General features: G+C 39.9%; 1 gene segment (V, D, J or C); it reads right to left on the bottom strand.

The window, feature by feature from the left end:
* LOC132828605 (Ig heavy chain C region, membrane-bound form-like) overlaps positions 1-20,407 on the bottom strand; it is a 37,225-nt gene extending 16,818 nt beyond the window's left edge. Inside the window, 7 exon segments of the C gene segment in view lie at positions 339-659; positions 3,558-3,875; positions 3,956-4,252; positions 6,186-6,506; positions 18,554-18,586; positions 19,942-20,238; positions 20,365-20,407. Of these exon segments, the coding sequence occupies positions 339-659; positions 3,558-3,875; positions 3,956-4,252; positions 6,186-6,506; positions 18,554-18,586; positions 19,942-20,238; positions 20,365-20,407 (1,630 nt within the window).
* Positions 20,408-21,606: the final 1,199 nt, after the last annotated feature.

Here is a 21,606-nt window from a genome sequence, read left to right as displayed (position 1 = left end):
CCCTCTACACAGAGTTCGATTTGAACCTGTGCCTTGAGGCAGCAGTGCAAACCAGTGAGCCACTTTCTGCTGCTGACTTAGGGGGAATTTACTGGAACGCATTAATGGTTTGACAGGATTTTTTATTCCATTCAACTACTGTATGAGTCAGGCTTATATCAAAATATTATAAATTACTATTTTTAGGAAGTTACATACTGGACTGGAAACGTTCACCCTATTCTTCTCTCCATAGATTCTGCCATTCCTGCTCTGTTTCTTCGAAATATTTTTTTTTTCATTTCAGACTTCCGAAATCAATTCTATTTTGTTGTTATTGCAGTACTATCCCGACTTACCAATTTTCTTTTTGAGAGAAGCTTTCTCTGGTGTTGGTAATTCACTGTCTTCTACCAAGCAAACATATTCAGCACCGCTGTCCCACTCTGACGCAATGACTTTAAGTTTGCTCAAAATGGTGAATTTACTTCCGTTCCAAACAGGATTTTCTGTCTTGACTCCTTTTGTTCTTTCAGCCCCATTCACCTGCCAGAAAACGTTGATGTTTTCTAAGTTGCTGTAAACAATTTCACACACAATGGTCGCTGTCTTTTGCGTCCAAATCTCTTGGAACGGAGGTTTCAGTAGATGGACCACAATATCTGTCTGACGGCAATCACCTCGAAACAGAAAAGAATGCATGTTTTCAGGCCGCGATATCGAAATCAATTCCAAAACACTACTAGAGTTGGAAATAGTTTTACTTACTGCGATCTGTTATCTGTTTTCTGAGACCGTTTAGGCTTAGTTAATCAGATGCTGTGTCCTCCTTTTCGTATTGGTTGCATTCACTCTGAATATTATGGATAAGCCTTCAGTAATATTTCCGATATAATCTTGAACAATTTGGAAACTGCTCTGCCTTGGGTATACTGAGGCCTAATGTCTCCATTCGAGTGCTGCACATTTTCACCTATTGCAGTTACCAATGTCAGAAGACAATTGCTGCCACATGAACTGCATTTATCGGAATCCAATCCCAGACGAGCAAACACATATCATATGTGGCCGCTGTACATGAGCTAACATTATTTGCTCTGTGTCAGAAAAACTCATGGAGAAATTGAGAAATTGGTATCAAACTGCATTTTTATTGATTGCATCCTTTCAACTGATTTTGCTGCCTATTTCCTCGGCAGGTTTTTATTTGAAAATAAAAGATACTTGCTGCATGATTCAGTTTCAGTCAAGGACCCATTCAAGAGATGTTTTTCATATTACTCATCTTTGAAGAGTGTTAAGTGAAGAAATCTAAAATATTGTGAGCACATGTCTTTCAGTTCTCAACTCTGGTGTTGGGAATAGACAAAACTAACACTTGTTCAGAATCGTGATAATTTTAAAGGAATGCATAACGTAGGGGAAAGCATGCTCCTAGATTGCTAAAGGAAAAATGGTTGCTCTTAGTACAATAACAGTTACTTTCTTAGTGCATAACGTAAAGTACAAATGAAAAGAAGGTTCTTGAATGTTCTGTTTGTATTGTTACCTTAAATTTTAGTACAATTACAAAATTCACAGATCGGGTTATCTCTGAAAGTTTCAATAATATTTGTGAGGAATGATGCTCCATGTCTATTCTATAGTTCGAACGGCATAATTCTATTTTGTGCGCATATTGCAAAGCTTATGCAGTTCCTCTGTTATGTCATTGCCTCGGTCAGGTTGTCTGGGCGGGAGAATATTGCAAAAACTACTCCCTTGTTGATTAATATTACTGTCTCGCATTCCAAACTCTTCACTACAAATCCTTGCTTTTCCTCTGGCTGTCCTGAGTTCATCTCTTCTGCTGTATCTCTGTTCAATCAAGCAGACTGTTAACATGAATTTGTCGATTCGCAACCTGAGTTCAGTCGCGCTCTATTACCATTTCTTCCTCAATAGGTGGTTCATATTTTATGTTCCATCCAAATAGTCTTGCTTTTTCAAAACCTTTCAGCTAATACAATTTAGTGATAGAGGCGGGAATGGAATTTTAAATAAAAACTGATCAGAATAAAATTAATCATCTAGAAAATGGAACATTACAACACAGTATAAGCCCTTCGGGCCTCGATGCTTCCCCGACCTGTAAAACTACCCTGAAGCCAATCTAACCGACCCTATGCCATTCTCGTCCATATCCATATCCAATGACCATGTCAATGCCCTTCAAGTTTGCGAGTCAAGTACTGTAGCAGGCAATGCGTTCCATGCCCCTACTACTCTGTGAGGAAAGGAACTACCTCCATGTCTATCACACTTAATTTAAAGCTATGTCTCTGCGTGCTGTCCATGGCCAATCGAAGATAAAGGCTCTCATTGTCCACCCTATCTAAGCCTCTGACTATCTTATATATCTCAATGAAGTCACATCCCAAACTTCTTCACTCTGACGAAAACACTCTCAAGTCCATCAGCATTTCCTCATAAGAGGTATCAGGCAGCATCCCAGTAAATCTCCTTTGAACCCTTTCCAAAACTTCCAAATCCTTCCTATAGTGTGGTGACGAGAACTGTACGCAATATTCCAACTGTGGCCGCACCAGAGTTTTTCATAGAGGCAACATGAACTCATGGTTCCGAAACTCATTCCCTCTACCAATCAAAACTAAAATAGCGTAAGTCTTCTTAATAACTCCATCAACATGGGTGGCAACTTCCAAGGATCTCTGCACATGGACATTGAGATCCCTCTGCTCATCTGCACCACCAAAAATCTCACCATGTGCCCCTTGAACACTTGACTCATTTAACTATTTCCAGAGTGAACCACCTCACAGCTTTCCGCATTAAATTCCACTTGGCACCCACAATCCAGGGCTGCATCTTACCTCTGTCCATCGGTAATCTACAACATCCATTGTCACTGCCCTCCATGTGACCTCCATGGTCAAAGGGCTGAATAATATAATCCTTCCAATGCACACGTTAATTCATGTGCATGAATTCTACTCGTCGAGAAATGTTTGCATTTCTAAGTACCTTTCAGTTGACTGTCAGCAACCGCTCGAGCTGGTATCAAAGGAGGAGCATGAAGCAGTGACAGAAGCAAGCAAAACATAAAATCATTTCGACACAATCATCCTCTCAACAAATTTCATTGTTCTCGAAAGACAACACGCCTTCAAACATTAATCTTGTGTTTCAGCCCTTTCTCTTAACATAAGTTTTTAGTTAACCTATTTTTCTCGTCAACCTGTTCAGATAACTCAACACACAACTCTGGAGGAGGTGGCAAGTAAACACAAGCATCTTGGTCCAGGATGCCACAAGAGGGCAATGCGCCACAGGAGGTTCCTTCCTTTTTTAATATCACCGGGCTTCACACTCCTTGAGACCATGCGCTTGTTGGATGGTATTGCTTCTCCTGTTTACCTCATAGCCATGTGCAGTGTGCTAAAGGTGTTTCATTCCAAAAGATCTTGTGTATTTTAAAATTGCTGGAACCTTAGAATGTTTAGTTAAGATTTCATGTTCTGTTGATATTTAACACAAAGTGTTAATGTTGACCATGGTTGCTAGAACACTGTCCTTACCTTTCGGGCTCCTGATGACCCTTTTCACAGTGGACTGTGAAGGTGGATGCGAGGCAGTACAGGTGTATTTTGCGCCACTCTTCCATTCTGCTGCAGGTAAAATGAGGAGGCTCCGTGCGCTGTAGGTCAGGTCCTGTTCCAGAGCAGTGGGGAAATTGGTGATGTTCTCGTTGACAGAAGCTCCATCTTTCTCCCAGAAAACGCGTATTTTGTCAGGATAGAATCCTCTCAGCAAACATGTGAGAGTAGCAGAGCTGCTGTTCTGAATTTCTTCTGGTGATGGAGGCAGGAGGCGGATATATGGCTTCATTGATTTAACTGTAATAGAAGTACATACATTTTTAGTATTTCCTCGCTCATAAAATGACATGTACAAATACATAGTTCTTGTCACCAACCTCTTGCCATTCTTGTTCGTTTTGATACTGCGGGTGATGATTGATCCTGTTTTGCAGAACATGTGTATTCCACCCCACTCTGCCACTCGTCCACAGTGCTAGTCAAGCGGCTGATTGTCACATATTGGTTTCTGTTCGCTGCTTCAATTTGAACGCCTTCATTCCGCACCTTTCCATCCACCATCCAAGAGATAACTACCTGACTGGCAACTGTTGAATGCACTTCGCAAACCAGAATGGCACTTTTATTGATCCAGATTTCTTCAACCAATGGCTCCCTTAATAATACAGCTATCTCTGTCAGAGAGAAATCAGAGATTCAGATTCTGGTCCCTGATTCAATAATGTGACCAGGCGTGCAACAAGAATGTCAAAATCAGTGAACAAGGAAGGGATGAAAAATGCAACCATCTCTCTCCCTCTTTCTCTCTTTCTCATGAGTCTTGTGTTTGTTTGTGTGTTAATGCTTGTGTGTGTGTGTGTATATATACACACACACACATATATATATCCACACACACATGTATATGCACACACAACAAATATGAAGCGCCATTGCATCTTTTCAGGTTTGTTGGTTTGCATCATTTGCTTCTGCCAATAGAATTAAGAAACAGAGCAAGCAATAAGGAAAGTCAGAGAAAGATTTGGATAAATGAAGTGTTTCGTGTGGGTCCGTGAAGTGAGCATTCATAGAGACAGATTCAGAGACAGACAAACTGTGAGTCAGGTATAGATATAGAGATATAAAGCTAGTGAATGGGAGCTTGAGATGACAGATCAGAGAAGCTAGCCAGAGACGGACGGAGAGGCTAGAGGGAAAGAAGATAAGAAATAGAGGATTGGACACCTACAGGTGCAAATCCTAAGAGAAGCAAAAGGAGCAACAGTAATTGATGCACGAAAAATGATTCCAACTTGCAGAAACAAGAAGACGAAAGTAGAAATAATTCCGAGACGTAGAGGTACATAGAAACCGAGACATAGACACATGATCAGTGAAAACAAAGATGAAGTGACAGAACGACAGCGATCAGAGGAAGCAGAGACAGACAGATAGATAGACAAAGACAGAGGAAAAAAACTGACAGGAATAAAACAGGAGTTCTAGAGCAAGGTAGACAGGTAGAGACAGAGAAAATTTACCACATCGTGACAGTCGATGCATTTTAAGCACAGAAGGTCAATGAGATCATTATCACCGATAGGTATTTTAAAGTCCTGTCTAAATGATGATCTATATAATAAATGTTCCAAATAAACATTCTGTAGAACCCCTTCCAATAACAAATTTCTATCTCTTTCCACCAGACACCTTATCTCTCTACTTAGCTACTCTGAACATTGTCCCCCCAATACATCCTATCTACAATTGCGTGGCAGCAATCAGCAACAGACAATACTAAATCCTCACTAGCGACAGCTTTACAAATACGCATTGTTGAAAATGATTCCTTTGTAATGAAGTGTGTGCATTGTCAAAACTTTATTTTGCTGCTCTGAATTGATTTGGAAAATAAGCAAAAGCGGGGGATTACCACGTTGCAAAAGAATTTTTAATTCTGAGAATATCCAGAAACTCTGCCTAAACTTGTCAATTAAGAGGTTTGCTCACGGCAGCACGGTGGCACAGTGGTTAGCACTGCTGCCTCACAGCGCCAGGGACCTGGGTTCAATTCCCGCCTCAGGCGACTGACTGTGTGGAGTTTGCACATTCTCCCCGTGTCTGCGTGGGTTTCCTCCGGGTGCTCCGGTTTCCTCCCACAGTCCAAAGATGTGTGGGTCAGGTGAATTGGCCATGCTAAATTCCCCGTAGTGTTAGGTAAGGGGTATGGGTGGGTTGCGCTTCGGTGGGTCGGTGTGGACTTGTTGGGCCAAAGGGCCTGTTTCCACACTGTAAGTCTAGTCTAGTCTAGTCTAATCTAATCTAATCTAAAAGTTTGGTTATTTCAGTCAGACCTATACAGAGCAAAGGGAAATAATTTCTGATGTTATTCTCCACTGTTTTTTTGAAAGAGCGGGTTTAGGTACCTGTTTCATTTCGACTTATCTTTGCTGTAACATTTCTCTGGACTACAAATTCCTATTGATATTACTCACTGCAACTAATTCAAGAATGTTTCATTCTCAGTAATAACCCAACAAAATAATTTTCCATCTTGTCTAATATTTATTACAAAACTGATTACGTTTATGAATGTGAGTCTGTGAGTTTTTTTAGTTTTCTTACCCGATGTTGAACTAATTTCTTTTCTCTGGTTACTGTTGGAAGCAGAATGAGAAACTTGACAGATGTACACAGAGCCGCTGTTCCATTCCTGCAGGGACACTTTAAGCAAACTTGTAGAGCTAAAATCACTGGTCGCTGTTTTCGTTGGAGATGTAGTTGTAAAGCCAGAATTTAAGGTATTTCCGTTCTTCTGCCAGGTCACTACAGTTCCTTCAGGATAGTATCCAGTGATGAGACAAATCAGCTGAAGAAATCCGTTTGCCCTCTGTTCTTCAGTTGCAGAGTAGTGTAGACTGATGACTGGTGGAGAAGGCTGTCTGCCTAAAATTACAAATTAAGACTTACTCTCTTGCATATAGATGGCTACATTGTTTCGGTGATGTCATGTACAATCGCTTACTCTCAAATAATACCCAAAAAATCATGTTATTGTATCAGAACATCATGTTGTAATGTCAGCATCATATTTAACCTTGAGGTGAGATCCACACTTGTTCTACTGATGGAGTCCAAGGAGCAGAAAGAAACATTTCAATCAAACCTCCAACTGGTAGCTCAATCCATTAACTCACCATCCTCAGTGAGAAAAAACATATCATTTAGAAGTCTTTCATATCTTCCACTCTCACCTTGATCCTTCAACCTCCATCTTTGGACTTCCTCACACAGGGGAAGATACATTGTCTATTTCAGTTCTCATTACCATTCATAATGTTATAAACTTCGATAAGGTCACAAATCAGCTTCTGACGCACCAAGGGAAATAATCCCAGTCAATTCATCGTCTCCTATAGCTCAACACCTTCAACCCTAGAAACATCCTTGTAACTCGTTTTCTGAAGTCTCTCAAATTTCAGAACGTCCTTCCCAAAGCAGGGAGACCAGCACTACAGACAATATTCCAAAAGCGACCGAAACAATATCCTGTACAGCTGTCACATAACCTACTAACTCATACTCAGCGCACTGACCAATTACGGAAAGCATTCCAAGGGCCTTCTTCATTTACTGATACTTTGTCCATCTCCTCTTCATTTACCTTCCGAAAATCATTTAAATTTTGTTACAGTACCACTTCTACCACTTTCTCTGGAAGGTCATTTCATATACACACCACGCTCTGTGCAGAAAAAAAACCTGAACCACAGATTCCTTTCAATCCTTAAAACTATCCATTCTAGATTTGGAGTCATATTCCTTCGGGAATATACTTTGATATTTACCTTATACATTGTTCTCATGATTTTATAAACCTCTAAATGGTCGCCACTCAACTTCCTCATTAAGACAACCTATTTTTGTATCTAACTTCACTGTCTGATTTGACGGGGACCTTATCTACTGTTCAAACATTAAGACAAATTTGTACAATCTAGAAAATGCTTCCCTGGCCAAACTCCCACTTTCTAACTTTGGGTCTTCTAATCACCTTCTGCAATGTCTTAATCTCAGGCCAAGTACATAGGACCGGCTCTCTGCTTTGTGATGTAATTGGTCATGTCAAGCAATCCCTCGATTTCAGAATTCTCTTCCTTGTCCTCAACCTCTCAATGGCTTCACTCAACTCGAACTCTTACATTTCCTCGAGCTGAAATCGTGTGAGACATTTGTGTTGATGCACTAGCCTCTGAAGAATTCCTCATTTCAACTGTCCAAAAACTAATCAATGTACTTTCAGCCTCCGAGACTCGACGTTCTGTATACGGCGCCCTAAACCCATCTACTTATTAAAGCATTTCTTTCTATATTAAAACAAAAACCAAATATTGAAATATTAATGATTTATTTCCAATAATCTGTTTTACATTTCTTGCTAACGAGACAATTTGATCTCATGTAATAATCAGGAAATAATTTTGAGCAAGCTTTTCATTTTGATATCATTGTGATTTTGAAAAGTCAACAGAAGTGCGTTTACACACCAGAGACAAAAGGAATCTGGAGGCCTTGGTCAAGTACTTGAGGGAGCAAAATTGTTCCTTCCTCAAGTAGAATCTCTACTATCTCGAAAAATGGAAACATAGAAGATAGGAACAGGAGCAGGCCATTCAGACCTTCGAGCCTGCTCTGACATTCTTCATGATCCTACTCATCGTCCAAATCAATAGCCTAATCCTGCTTTCTCCCCACAACATTTTATCCTGTTCCCTCCAAAGTGCTACATCTCGCCGCCTGTTGTACACATTCAATATATCAGTATCAACTACTTCTTGCGGTAATAAAATCCACATTCTCACCACTCTTTAGATGAACAAACGTCTTCTCAAATTTCTTCTAAATGGTCCAGCTCGAATCATCAGGCTGTTTCCCGGGTTCTCGCCAACACGTTGTACAGTTTGGCAGCACACATAGATCAATTCCCCACCTTCGAACTGTGTGTACTATCACAGTTGTCAGAATTTCACCAGGGTGTAGAAATGAACAGTTCACGCCTATTTTATCGCCGAAATCTTATTCTTAATTCCCATAACCTCATTTTTTTCCTAAAATTAGCTTTCAAAATGTTTCGCGCCTTGCTGTTGTATAATGTACACACTGTTTCTGTGAAATTCCCTCCTTCTGGAGCCAAATTCCTTGAACCTAACACTTATCTCGATCATAAAAGACATTGCTTTCTATTTACCTTAATTTAGACGGTTTTCTTTTCAAAAACAATTCCCTGTATTCTCGATAGAGACAAATGGATTTCTCTCCATTCAATTTTTGATTGGACCCCGTAAACTTAAAGCATTCCTGTCAGGGAACGAGACCACATTTTCTTTTTATACAACATAGAATATGGAACATTACAGTGCAATAGAGGGTCTTCATCTCTTGATGTTGCACCGACTTCTGAAACTGTTCTGAAGCCCATCTAAACTACATTATTCCATTTTCATTCATATGTCTATCCGATGGCCATTTAAATGCCCTTAACTTTGGCGATTCTACTACTGTTGCACGCAGGCTGTTTCATGCCCCTACTATTCACTGAATAATGAAAATATCTCTGAAGCCTGTCCTTTATCTATCACTCCGCAATGTAAAGTTATGTCCTCTGTGATAGCTGTCACCATCCGTTGGAAAAAGGCTCTCACTATTCGCCCTGCCTAACCCTCTGATTATCATATATGTCTCAATTAATTCACTTCTCAACCTTCTTCTCTGGAACGAAAACAGCCTCAAGTCCCTCAGCCTTCCCTCGTAAGATCTTCCCTCCATACCAGGCAACATTCTAATAAATCTCCTCTGAACTCTTTCCATCCTTCCTAGAATGTAGTGATCATAACTCTGCACAGTACTCCTAGTGCGGCCGCACCAGAGTTTTACACAGCTGCAGCATAATTTCATGGCTCCGAAACTCAATCCCTCCACTAATAAAAGTTAATACACTGTATGCCTTCTTAACAAATCTATCAACCTGGTTGGTAACTTTCAGAGATGTGCAGACATGGACACCGAGATCTCTCTGTCCAACCACACTACCAAGAATATTGCTATGAACACAGTGCTCTGCATTCCTGTCCCTCCTTCCAAAGTGAATCAACTCACGCTTTTCCGCATTATATTCCATTTTCCATCTCTCAGCCCAACTCAGCAGCTTATCTATGTCTCTATGTAATCCACAACATCCTTAATCATTATCCAAACTGTACCAACCTTAGTTTCATTCGCAAACTTACTAACCCATCCTTCTGCACCCTCGTCCAGGTCATTTATCAAAATGACAAAAAGCAGTGCCTCCAAAACAGATTCTCGTGATACACGACTAGTAACTGAACTCCAGTATGAATATTTCTCAGAACCACCAACCTCTGTCTGTTTTCATCTGGTCGATTTCTTATGGAAACCACTAGATCATCATCAATCATATGCTTCTGTATTTTCTGAAATAGCGTGCCGTGGGAACCTTATCAAGTACCTTACTGAAATCCAAAAACAACACATCAAACGCTTTACCCTCAATCACGTGTTTGGTCACTTTCTCAAAGCGCTCAGTAAGATTTGTGAGACATGTCCTACTCTTCACAAAACCGTATCTACTGTCCCTAATGAACTTCATTCTCTCCAGATAATTATACATTCTATCTCTAACCATCTTTTCCTACACTACACCCGTAAACGAACTAATGCTCACTGCTCTACAATTACCAGAGTTGACCTTACTCACCTTCTTGAACAAGGGAACAACATTTGCTACTTTCCAGTCCTCTGGCACTATTCCTGTAGATAATTAAGACACCAGGATCAAAGCCAAAAGCTTTTCAATCACCTCTCCGGCTCCCTAGGGAATCCGAGGATAAATCCCATCGGACCCAGTGGACTTATCTATTTTCAAACTTTCCAGAATTGCAAACATCTCTTCTTTGTGAACCTCAATCCCATCCAGGCCAGTGACCTGTATCTCTGTATTCTCCTCAACAACATAGTATTTTCCCTGTGTGAAAACTGACAAAAAAGATTCATTTAGCTATTCCTCTGTTTCCACTGACTCCATGCACAACTTCCCACTCCTACCTTTGATTGCCCTTAATCTTACTCGAGTCACTCTTTTAGTCCTGATATACAGAATGATAGCCTCACGGTTTTCCTTGATTCCATCCGCTAATGACCTCTCATGTACCATCCTGGTTCTTCTTAGCTCCCTGTTTGTGTCTTTCCTGGCTAACTTGTAACTCGCAAGTGTTCTAACTGAGACTTCACGTCTCATCCCAACATAAGCCTTCTTTGTCTTGACATGAGACTCAAATTCGTTACTAAACCACGGCTGCCTCGCCCGACAACTTCCATCCTGCCTGACATGTCTATAATTAACAAGGACACACAGTAGCTGTTCCGTGAATAAGCTCCACATTTCAATTGTGCTGGTCCTCTGCAGTTTCCTTCCCCATCCTATGCGTCCTAAATTTTGCCTAATCGCATCAAAGTTGCTTCTCCCCCAGATATGACTCCTGGCCTATATACCTATCCCTTTCCATCGCTCACCTGAACAAATATGTTCTACACAAAAGCTGTTACCACCAATGCAACCAGCTGACCACACTGTTCACAAGTTGGTTATTACTCGTGACCTTGTTATAGTCACCAGACTACTTAATACAGTCATCAGCAGGACTACCTGCTTGTTCCATCAAATCAATTACTCTCTCGAAAATACCTCAGCTGACCTGTGACCAGAAATTCCAAGCTCTTCAAAGGTATTCTAGATTATTCTGCAATTCTCAATGCTGGGATCCCATCTTCAAACTCTTTCAAGTAAATCTGATCAGAACTCTACTACCCAGATCCTAAATTGCACTTCTTGTTCACCCATCAACGTTTTATCTAAAAGTCAGACATTACTTTTGAATTTATTTTCTCTTCCATTTGTTCAAATTCAACGACAGCCATGGTTTTGCTATTACAAAAGCCCGAGATGAACAATCTCTTCTCTTTATGAAGTGGTCTATTGCTGACTTCTAATCAATCCCCAATGTCTATCAATACTCAACAGTCACGTCATCAATAACACGAGAAGATATCGTATGTGAAATTTTATAATGAAATAATACACGAATGCAGCAGCTATCAACCCACGAGTGAAATATTGAGTTGATTACATTCTTTGAATCTTTTACACATGGCTACTGTTCCGTGCTCTCCAGCAAGCACACTGTCAACAAACTGCATCAGTTTGCTGTAAATTTAGATATCAAATGCTATAAATAACATCCATGGCAATGACTATGTATATCAGTCTTGGGAACAACATTCCCTACATAATAACTGATTCCACCTGCACACTGATGTTCTCACGCATGTGCTTATGTCTTCTCCGTCAGGCTGTGTGAAAGCATCAATTTGTGATAGCTTCCAGCAAGTATCAGAGTTACATTAGTTCGAATTGCCATTAGTGAGGTCCATGCTGATATTCAGCATATACAGAGGCCAAGATTCATTTAGCCATTCCTCTATTTCCTCTGACTTCACGCACAACTTCCCACTCGTACCTTTGATTTCCCTTAATCTTACTCGAGTCACTCTTTTCGTCCTGATATACCGAATGATAGCCTCAGAGTTTTCCCTCATTCCATCCGCTAATGACCTCTCATGTACTCTCCTGGTTCTTCTTAGCTCCCTCTTTGTGTCTTTCCTGGCTAACTTGTAACTCGCAAGTGTTCCAACTGAGACTTCACGTCTCATCCCAACATAAGCCTTCTTCTTTGTCTTGACAAGACACTCAAATTCGTTACTAAACCACGGCTGCCTCGCCCGACAACTTCCATCCTGCCTGACATGTATATAATTAACAAGGACACACAGTAGCTGTTCCGTGAATAAGCTCCAGATTTCAATTGTTCTGGTCCTCTGCAGTTTCCTTCCCCATCCTATGCTTCCTAAATCTTGCCTAGTCGCATCAAAGTTGCTTCTCCCCCAGATATGACTCCTGGCCTATATATCTATTCCTTTCCATCGCTAACGTGAACAAATATGTTCTACACCAATGCAGCTGACTACACTCTTCACAAGTTGGTGTTTACTCGTGACCGTGTTATACTCACCAGACTACTTAATACAGTCATCAGCAGGAATACCTGCTTGTTCCATCAAATCAATTACTCTCTCGAAAATACCTCAGCTGACCTGTGACCAGAAATTCCAAGCTCTTCAAAGGTATTCTAGATTATTCTGCAATTCTCAATGCTGGGATCCCATCTTCAAAATCTTTCAAGTAAATCTGATCAGAACTCTACTACCCAGATCCTAAATTGCACTTCTTGTTCACCCATCAACGTTTTATCTCAAAGTCAGACAGTACTTTTGAATTTATTTTCTCTTCCATTTGTTCAAGTTCAACGACAGCCATGGTTTTGCTATTACAAAAGCCCGAAATGAACAATCTCTTAGCTTTATGAACTGGTCTATTGCTGACTTCTAATCAATCCCCAATGTCTATCAATACTCAACAGTCACGTCATCAATAACACGAGAAGATATCGCATGTGAAATTTTATAATGAAATAATACACGAATGCAGCAGCTATCAACCCACGAGTGAAATATTGAGTTGATTACATTCTTTGAATCTTTTACACATGGCCACTGTTCCGTGCTCTCCAGCAAGCACACTGTCAACAAACTGCATCAGTTTGCTGTAAATTTAGATATCAAATGCTATAAATAACATCCATGGCAATGACTATGTATATCAGTCTTGGGAACAACATACCCTACATAATAACTGATTCCACCTGCACACTGATGTTCTCACGCATGTGCTTATGTCTTCTCCGTCAGGCTGTGTGAAAGCATCAATTTGTGATAGCTTCCAGCAAGTATCAGAGTTACATTAGTTCGTATTGCCATTAGTGAGGTCCATGCTGATATTCAGCATATACAGAGGCCAATAGGTGATGAAACTACTCTTGGCCTTCGACATTAACCTTCGCACAAGATGATATGGATTGGCTTCCCACAGATGATGTAGAAAAGACGGGGAGGGGTGGGGTAGGAAGCCTATACAAGTTCTACAGTTCATTCATAGAGTCACAACAGACTGGAGGCATATTCTGAATCTTTCTCTCCACCAATGCTTCCAGGAAGGCTGAATTTCTTCAGAGTTTGCTATTCTAGTTTTATAAAAGGGAGAGGGGTGACCCCATTTCAGAAAAGCAGCCCGTGGGATGGGTTTGAGTAAAGCTGAGAAATTACCATTTCAAGGAGTCATTTGTGTGAGCATTGTTTGTGTCACCACGTGCAACAATACAATAGGAAGAGCATAGAGGAAGACATTGCAACAGCTTGTCAGAAAATCAAAAAATCATGATGCGAGCTATTATCTGTAAAATAACTGTGAAAGTTAGACGTGCAAAGACAGCCCACGTGTGCAGCTCATAAAAATAGATCTTGCAATCATTCATTCGAATCGCAAGTTTTCAACCTATATTGAACATCCTGCAATGGTGGAATGAGATCGGATTAACTCATTATCTCATTTCAAAGGCGCTCTTAGGAATCAGCAACATTAACTCCATTGCATAATACAACCAATGTGAGAGATAGACAACGGTTTTTTTAAAATAAAAATCATATTCTGTGGACACGAAATCAGAGCTGGCTGAAGTGAACTAGAAAATCAGATGGAGGAGAATTCGATCATGATAAAGTGGCAAACATGTATCGAGACATTTCAGATCACTTAAGTAGGTACATTCCAAAGAGTAAGGAATATTCCAAGGTTCAGAACTGCTTTCTGTGGTTTAAGATAATATCTACATTCAGGAAAACGTATGTGATTGTGGATAAACAGATGGTAAGTCAGAAAATTAGACAGAATATTAAAATGTTCGGGAATGAAATGTCTGAAAATTAAGAAAGAAAGATTGAATAATCAGAATATGATAGGAAGCTAAACAGTGAGTTTAAAGAAAGAGAGAGGACGAGGTCCTGTAACTCGTTCGAAAATAAAATAATTTATAGAGTGAAAATTAGTCATGCAAGAAATGAATGTTTGACAAATCATGCTGTCAAACGCAACAGAGAAGAAATAAATAGAACACTTATTTTCCAACAGTTTTCATGACAGACTACAAGCAGCATTCTAGAAAATGCAATTAATCGGCAAATCGAAGGAAGGGCAAAAGCAGGGAAATGACATGCAACAGAGAAACGGGCCTGCCTAAATAGTGGCAGCTGCGGGGCGAGACTGCCTGTCCCCTCGTGAAATTATCCCTGCGTCCAAAGTGAAAATGTCATTCAAATAACTGACATTTTGTGTTGACTGTTGCAGATCATCTCCAATGCTGGGAAGATCCTTTAGAATTGCAAAGCATCACATTCAGCAAGTTTATCAAAACATTTTGAGACAGCGAGCAAAAATGGCACAAGTCAGTTTGCAATGTTAGAAGCTGTTTAAAATAAGATGCAACTGGACAAGTTCAAAGAAATCACGGCTTTATGAACGGGAAATCATATTTAAGAAATCAACTGGATAAAAGGGAATCGTCAGTTGCAGTGCGTGATGATTTCCCGTAAATATTCGATAAAATGCCAAATCAATGTTGATAGTGGATAATGAAAGACAGAGGACTGTACAATACTGAAATAGACAGGAGAATAGCTGAACGTGACAGTAGGTGTGCAGGAGTAATCCTAAGGTTGACAAGTGGTGTGCCAGAGGGACTGTTGGAGGAATTGCAACTGTTCGTAAATTATGTGTTGAATTAAGGGGGACATGCTCCGTTTGCCAAACATGAAAAACTCTCAAAAATAAAACGAGGCATTAGGTCATCAGAGGGCCAATTAAACTCCAAGAATATCTTGCCACGTGTGACGAAGAACACGGAAAATGACGTCCAATGTAGTAATTCGGTGAAAGGGATGAATACCTAGCAAGAGGAATAGAAAAGAACAATCAAAATGATGACATTTTGTGCAACTCTGAGTTGCAGAAAGACGATGGTGTCCAAAAGGATGGATTACTTGACGTTAGCACATCTGGCCAGCAAATAATTCAGAAAACTAAAACAATGATGTCATTTGTCAAATGGGAAACTGGACGGGAATGTGCAGAAGCTTGTTTTGTTTCAGATAAACCAGGTACATAAAAGATTCCTCCTGGACTGTGTGGTGCTTCTGATTGGTCATCTCAGTGACGTGAGATGTAAATGCATCAGAGGCCGTTCAGATAAGGGTTAACTGACAATTCCCTGGAATGAAAAATTGCCTTTGCCGGAATGGCGTTACAGTCCTCCTGACAGAATTGATACTTGAATCCTGCATATGTACGTGGATATGCCATGATTCGGTCTATTTAAAAAATGCAAATCAGATGAAGTTCGGATACAATTTCCCAGTAATATGGAAGACATTCAAGGAAAGGCAGAATTAATGAACTCTGTCCAGCAGCTAGAGGTTGTAACTTTTTTTTACAAAACTGCATGTCGGACTGAACGATGGGTTTGGTACAACTTGCCAATAACTACAATAGACTTGCGAAATCATAATGAAGAACGGAGTCAGCTTACACCATATCTTATAGGGTAAAGTGCATTGTACCCTTACTTTGTTGAAACGAAAAGAAAGCTGCCTCAGTTGGCGAAGCCCATATCCCTTTCTAAAAAAAAATCTACAAAACAGATATACTTTAGACATGCAAGATTCATTTGAAAAGCAGAATTCCCAGAATTAATTGAAAGGAAAGGAATTTCCACGAAATAATTGATACTTCGCAAGGTTTGTAGCTCAAGTTGAGGTTTAGGGTGTAGATTTGCTCACTGAGCTGTAGTCTGATTTCCAGACGTTTCATTACTTGGCTAGGTAACATCATCAGTGGCTACCTCCTTCACTTGGAGGTAATGAAACGTCTGGATATCAAACCTACAGCTCAGCGAGCCAACCTACACCCCACAATGAATGCATCACAGACAAGCTGGTGCATTACAGTGATTAATATTTGGCAGAACTATGAAAATGACAGAACTCTGTAAATACTGACAGACATCGTAATGAAATAACAAGTTCGAACCACCGACACTAATTTGCTAGAAGATAGTGATTAATGTAGAGATTAACTTCATACCGCTGGGAAACTTGGATTTTTTTTTCATTTCAAAGCAACTAGCATAGACAGTAAACAATTGGTTTTTTTTCAATGTTTACAGTAAGAGAAAACAACTGTCAAAGTAAACCAGAAAATCTCTGTCGTCTATTTCAGTTAAATACAGTTGAAGTTCGGTTTTCATCATCTCAGCATTCCATGGAATGCCCAAACAAACTATTAACTGAAAAAAAATGAAGCTATTGGCTGAGACACCATATTCTTACAAGACCACAGGGGCTGCTCTCTCATGAGAGGGAAAAGACTGTTGGTGATTTAACCTGAGGGCCATCACATCTCAGGGGATGGACAGTTAAAAGGATTAACACTTTCCTCAACACTACCTTCTGCCGGGGCAAACTATTCTACGCACCCTCTAGATGCACTAAAATAATTTTCTGTGTTCACACATTAGTCTGAGATTGCCCAAATTGCAGAAGTTGTTTAGTGGAGTGAATGCTTCCTGTTGTGGGATTGATACCACGGCAAAGCTGCATTTTTTAAATTCGGAGGTGCCTGTGCTGAACTGGGTGGACAAGGTCAAAAGTCACACGACATCAGGTTATGGTCAAACAAGTTTTCTTTTTAAATCGCAAACTTTCTGATCTCTGCCCCTGTGTCAGGTGAAACCTGATTTCTGACCCTTTTTGTTCGTTGTTGTCAATTATGAACTACTGATTTGGGGTTCCCCTATTATCACCTGCACTCGTAAATACCTGTCCAAGAATACGACAGCAAGGTGACTGCATCACAAAAGCAATGCTGTCATGCACACATCGACCTATTGATCTTACTTCGTTCGGTATGATGTCCTGAGGATCCATGAGGGCAAGGCAAAACACTATTTAGCTTGACGTGGTTAAAAGAATTGAATTGGACAGCAATTAATATTATCAGCAAGGCAAGACTATTCCACTCTAAGAATTAATATCGTACAGATGGGCTACATGATTTCCACTTTAATGCCAAGTAAACATTTTACAGTAAAGCTGTAGTGGGTTCAAAGTTCTCAAATATTCGACACCATCTTAAACACAACAAACTTCGACCCACAAATGGACATGTATCTGGGAGAGCATATTTCAGATAATCTGGATTCGCGCTAAATTACAGTGAAATTACTCTCCGCTAGTTGTCTGAAATAGGGCACTGGTTAAATCAGTGCACAGTTATTCACCATTTTGTGGAATTGGAGAGGACGAAATTCAGCACCTCAACCTTGACCAAGCCCAGGTTTGGTGAGCTACAATTGTTCCAGCTTCAAATTTGAACGGTCCATTTGTTGATTTTGTGATAATGTTAATGTAATCGAAATTATGTTAAATAATGAGGATTGTCTTTCAAAACATTGATTTTAGAGACAATCCAAAACATTAATGTTAGCAGAAAGTTTTCTTCAATCTAGACTTGCATTAATTGTTCAGATTAGACGTTTTGCATACCATTGTCATACTGACATGCCTTAGTACAGCTTCACATCTTGGGCAGTTTCCTGCGTAAACAGCTAAAGCCATCATCTACGCAAATAAAATCTTATATACTCTATGCCAAGCAAGTTTAACATTTAGATTCTGTATTGCCTTGTTCTCAGCTGCATTTACGTCTATATTTGTATATTAGCATAAATTTGCTCAAACAAAATCTGCAAATGAGTTTGAATTGGAAGACACATAATTTCTAGCAAGCAAACCATGTCGATTAGAAAATGTTCTGAATCTCACGTTGTGCATTTGAGCCTGTTTTAACAAGAAAACGTTTTTTCTTACTAAACTGCAAAATCGTAGCGATAAGTAGCAAGAGGGTCACTTACCAGGTTCCACAGTCAGAATGGTGCCGCTTCCTTCGCAGCAGTTGTCAGAAAGGTCCCGCTTCCTTCGTCGCAGTTGTCACAGTCCATCAGCTCCCATTCAACGCCATACAAAAAGTGTCAGTGAAGCAGACGTCCTATAATCAATATACCAAAACAAATCCTCTCTCCCATTTTCCATATATGTTCACAGCATTAACAAATCTTCATTTGTTAACAATTTATATCCATTCGTATCCCCACTATCTCCAATGCCAGTTTGGGTGACAATGGAAACGCTAGCATGCTGGTCTATAATCAACGTGAAACTTGTACACAATTCCAGAATGGAACGAATTGGAATTGATGTTAACTCTATGAAGCAGCATTCATGACAGAAAGTTGATTATGGAATCATGTTAATAAGAAGCAGAAAAAGGAACAACTGTCCGAGAGGTTTGTGCTCTGGCTTGTGTCACTGTGTAATTACAGCTACACATTGTTTCACACCAGCACAAGAAATCCATTGTTGCAAAAATAAGTGAAGATTCTTCAAATGCTCCAGGATATTGATTGATTGATACAGCAATTGTGTCGCAAATCATTCCCTTTATATATTGTATTCCCAGTCACGTTTATAATTTTCAGCCACTCTTCAAATCGTGGATTCTTATCTATATTGCTTTGTGAATACGATTTTAACAGTCGCACAATAATCAGCTAAAGGAGTATGAAAATCGGTCGATAGCAGTTGCCAGGCCCTAAAAGTCGCAAGAAATATTTCAGCATGAGGTACTTAAGCATGCAAGTAATAATTTATATGAGCAGTGGATTCACATGTGCCAGGGCGTTTCTGTATTGAGGGAATCAAAGAATAGTCACTGTGGTAGTACAATAACACAGTCACACACAGCACTGTAAAAACTTCCCATTGTCATTCAGACAAAAACACCAACTAGATGCACAAACTGCAATCTGGATTCCTACCAATGTGCACCTTCTCACATTTATTTCAGAAAACCAAATTTGATATCCATCCAAACTCCGGAGTAGCTGGCCATCCTGATAACCAATAAATCAAAATGTTTGCGGTTCTGGTAACAATGTGTGCTGATAGTTTCTGTATTACAGACGTCGAGTTCTCGATTGCTGTGGTCATCCAAACTGTCACAGTGATACATCCCAGTGCAAAATTAAATGCTTGCACATAACTGTAAGTTCAACAACTGCACTGAATATCCAACTGCCCCTTCTCTGAATTTCCCTCCTGAATTTTGTTAACAATCTTTTAGAACTTGACTCCTGCGATTCTGTATCATGAGCAGTGGCCACAAAGTGCATGTTGAGCGTTGACAAGCCAAAACAAGGCAAATTTGCTTCACGGAAGATCTGAAGGTGTTTTTGTATTGGTGGAAGATCAGGTTTATTACTGTGACAACTACACGCTTCACAGCGATATGTACCACTGTCTTCAACTGTTAGGTCACGAATTCGCAAAGAAAAGGACTTTGAGCCCTTGTTCACTGTTTCCGAGTATCGTCCAGTCATTGATAAACTCTCCTGCTTTGTTGCGCCCTTTTTTGTGAAATACCAGTACGTGCTATCCAATGCACAGCTGGAATCTTTTAGAACGCAATTGATGGTCAGTGATTCGCCTGTCTCCTTTGTTGTCGTTCTCGGTGTTTGTTCAACCCCTGCAGTAAAGACATCTGTGCGGAGAAAAATATATTTAATTCATGACATTTATTTCTCATTGGGAGAGTTTCAGACAAGGAAATTTCAATAATGTGAACATGGTCCTTATGTGTGGAACATCTATGAGAAAAAGTACTTACTTGGTAACCAGGCTAAAAGGCACGAAAACAAGAAAATATTCATTGTTTCTGCACCAGGAAACAGAACTTCATACGCAGCCAATGCTGGAATTAAAACCTGTTCTGTGTAACAGCGTGTGTCGGAGCTCCAACCTAATAAACCACGGGAGGCTCTGTTCATTTGCATCATGTGGAGCGAGAAACCAATCACGTTGATTCTAACTCACGAATCGTGATGGGCTGAGCTGTGTGCAGACGAACCAACATCACATCATGGAAATCTGCATCAATTGAGAATAGAGAGATTAACAGCATGTGCTTATTTCCTTGTGTTTAACTTGGTGATATTTTAATTCCATATCCATGAAGATTTGTCAAGTTCAGGCAGCGAATTCATGAACAAAGGGGGCACTTAAATAATTAAGACCGAAACCCACACATGGTGACCTCTGACAACCGAGTGGCCACGCAATGTTATGTATGCATGCAATGGTTGCTAGAACCATAAAATTAGAAACACCAGATTTAATTTGCGTCACTCGTTTCTTGAAAATTCCGTATGAAATGTGTGTCAATATTTGAAAGTCTTTGACTGTTAGTAGCTATGAAAGTAAGTACAGATTTTGCAGAATTCAAAACTTGCAACTGGTCTTTGAAGTCAATTCAAGAATTCAGAACACAAAAACACGAGAAAAGAGACGAAATTCAGCCTGTTTAAAAATGGATAGAAGCTTTTCGTCAAGTTGACATCATCCATTTGGGAATAATCTTCGAGATGGTACTGCTGAAAGTTGAATGTTCTATTCAACTGAAAAAATGGCTCGCAATTCGGAAGATCAAGACGATATTGATAGATTGGTGTGATTTAGTTTAAAAGCAGCAGACAGAACTCAGGAGAAAGTGTAAAATGTTTTTTGGCACTTGTTAATCAAAGGAGGATTCGATACGCATTGAATTGTTAAAAGTGTTTTGTTCCGTTGAGGAAGGCTTCTTTTTGAGCATAACGTTAGAGCTTGGTGGGATTGCACAAAGAGTCAAATGAAATTCCAGTTCATGCTTGTTAAATCAATTCAAAATGGTGCAAATGATAAATTCCAACACGATATCACAGATCAGCTTTTGACTCCACCAAAGAGTTTGTGTGCTGTGATTTCAAAGCTTGCACCAACGATTGTACAGAATGTTGACTAACGTGGAAATATTAATATGATGATTACATTGGAAATGAGCTTTGTTTTTTCAAAGCACTGCAATTGTTGGTCC

The sequence above is a fragment of the Hemiscyllium ocellatum genome, chromosome 27 (assembly GCF_020745735.1).
Source record: "Hemiscyllium ocellatum isolate sHemOce1 chromosome 27, sHemOce1.pat.X.cur, whole genome shotgun sequence".
NCBI lineage: Eukaryota > Metazoa > Chordata > Chondrichthyes > Orectolobiformes > Hemiscylliidae > Hemiscyllium > Hemiscyllium ocellatum.
This window is presented reverse-complemented; position numbering and strand designations above follow the sequence as displayed.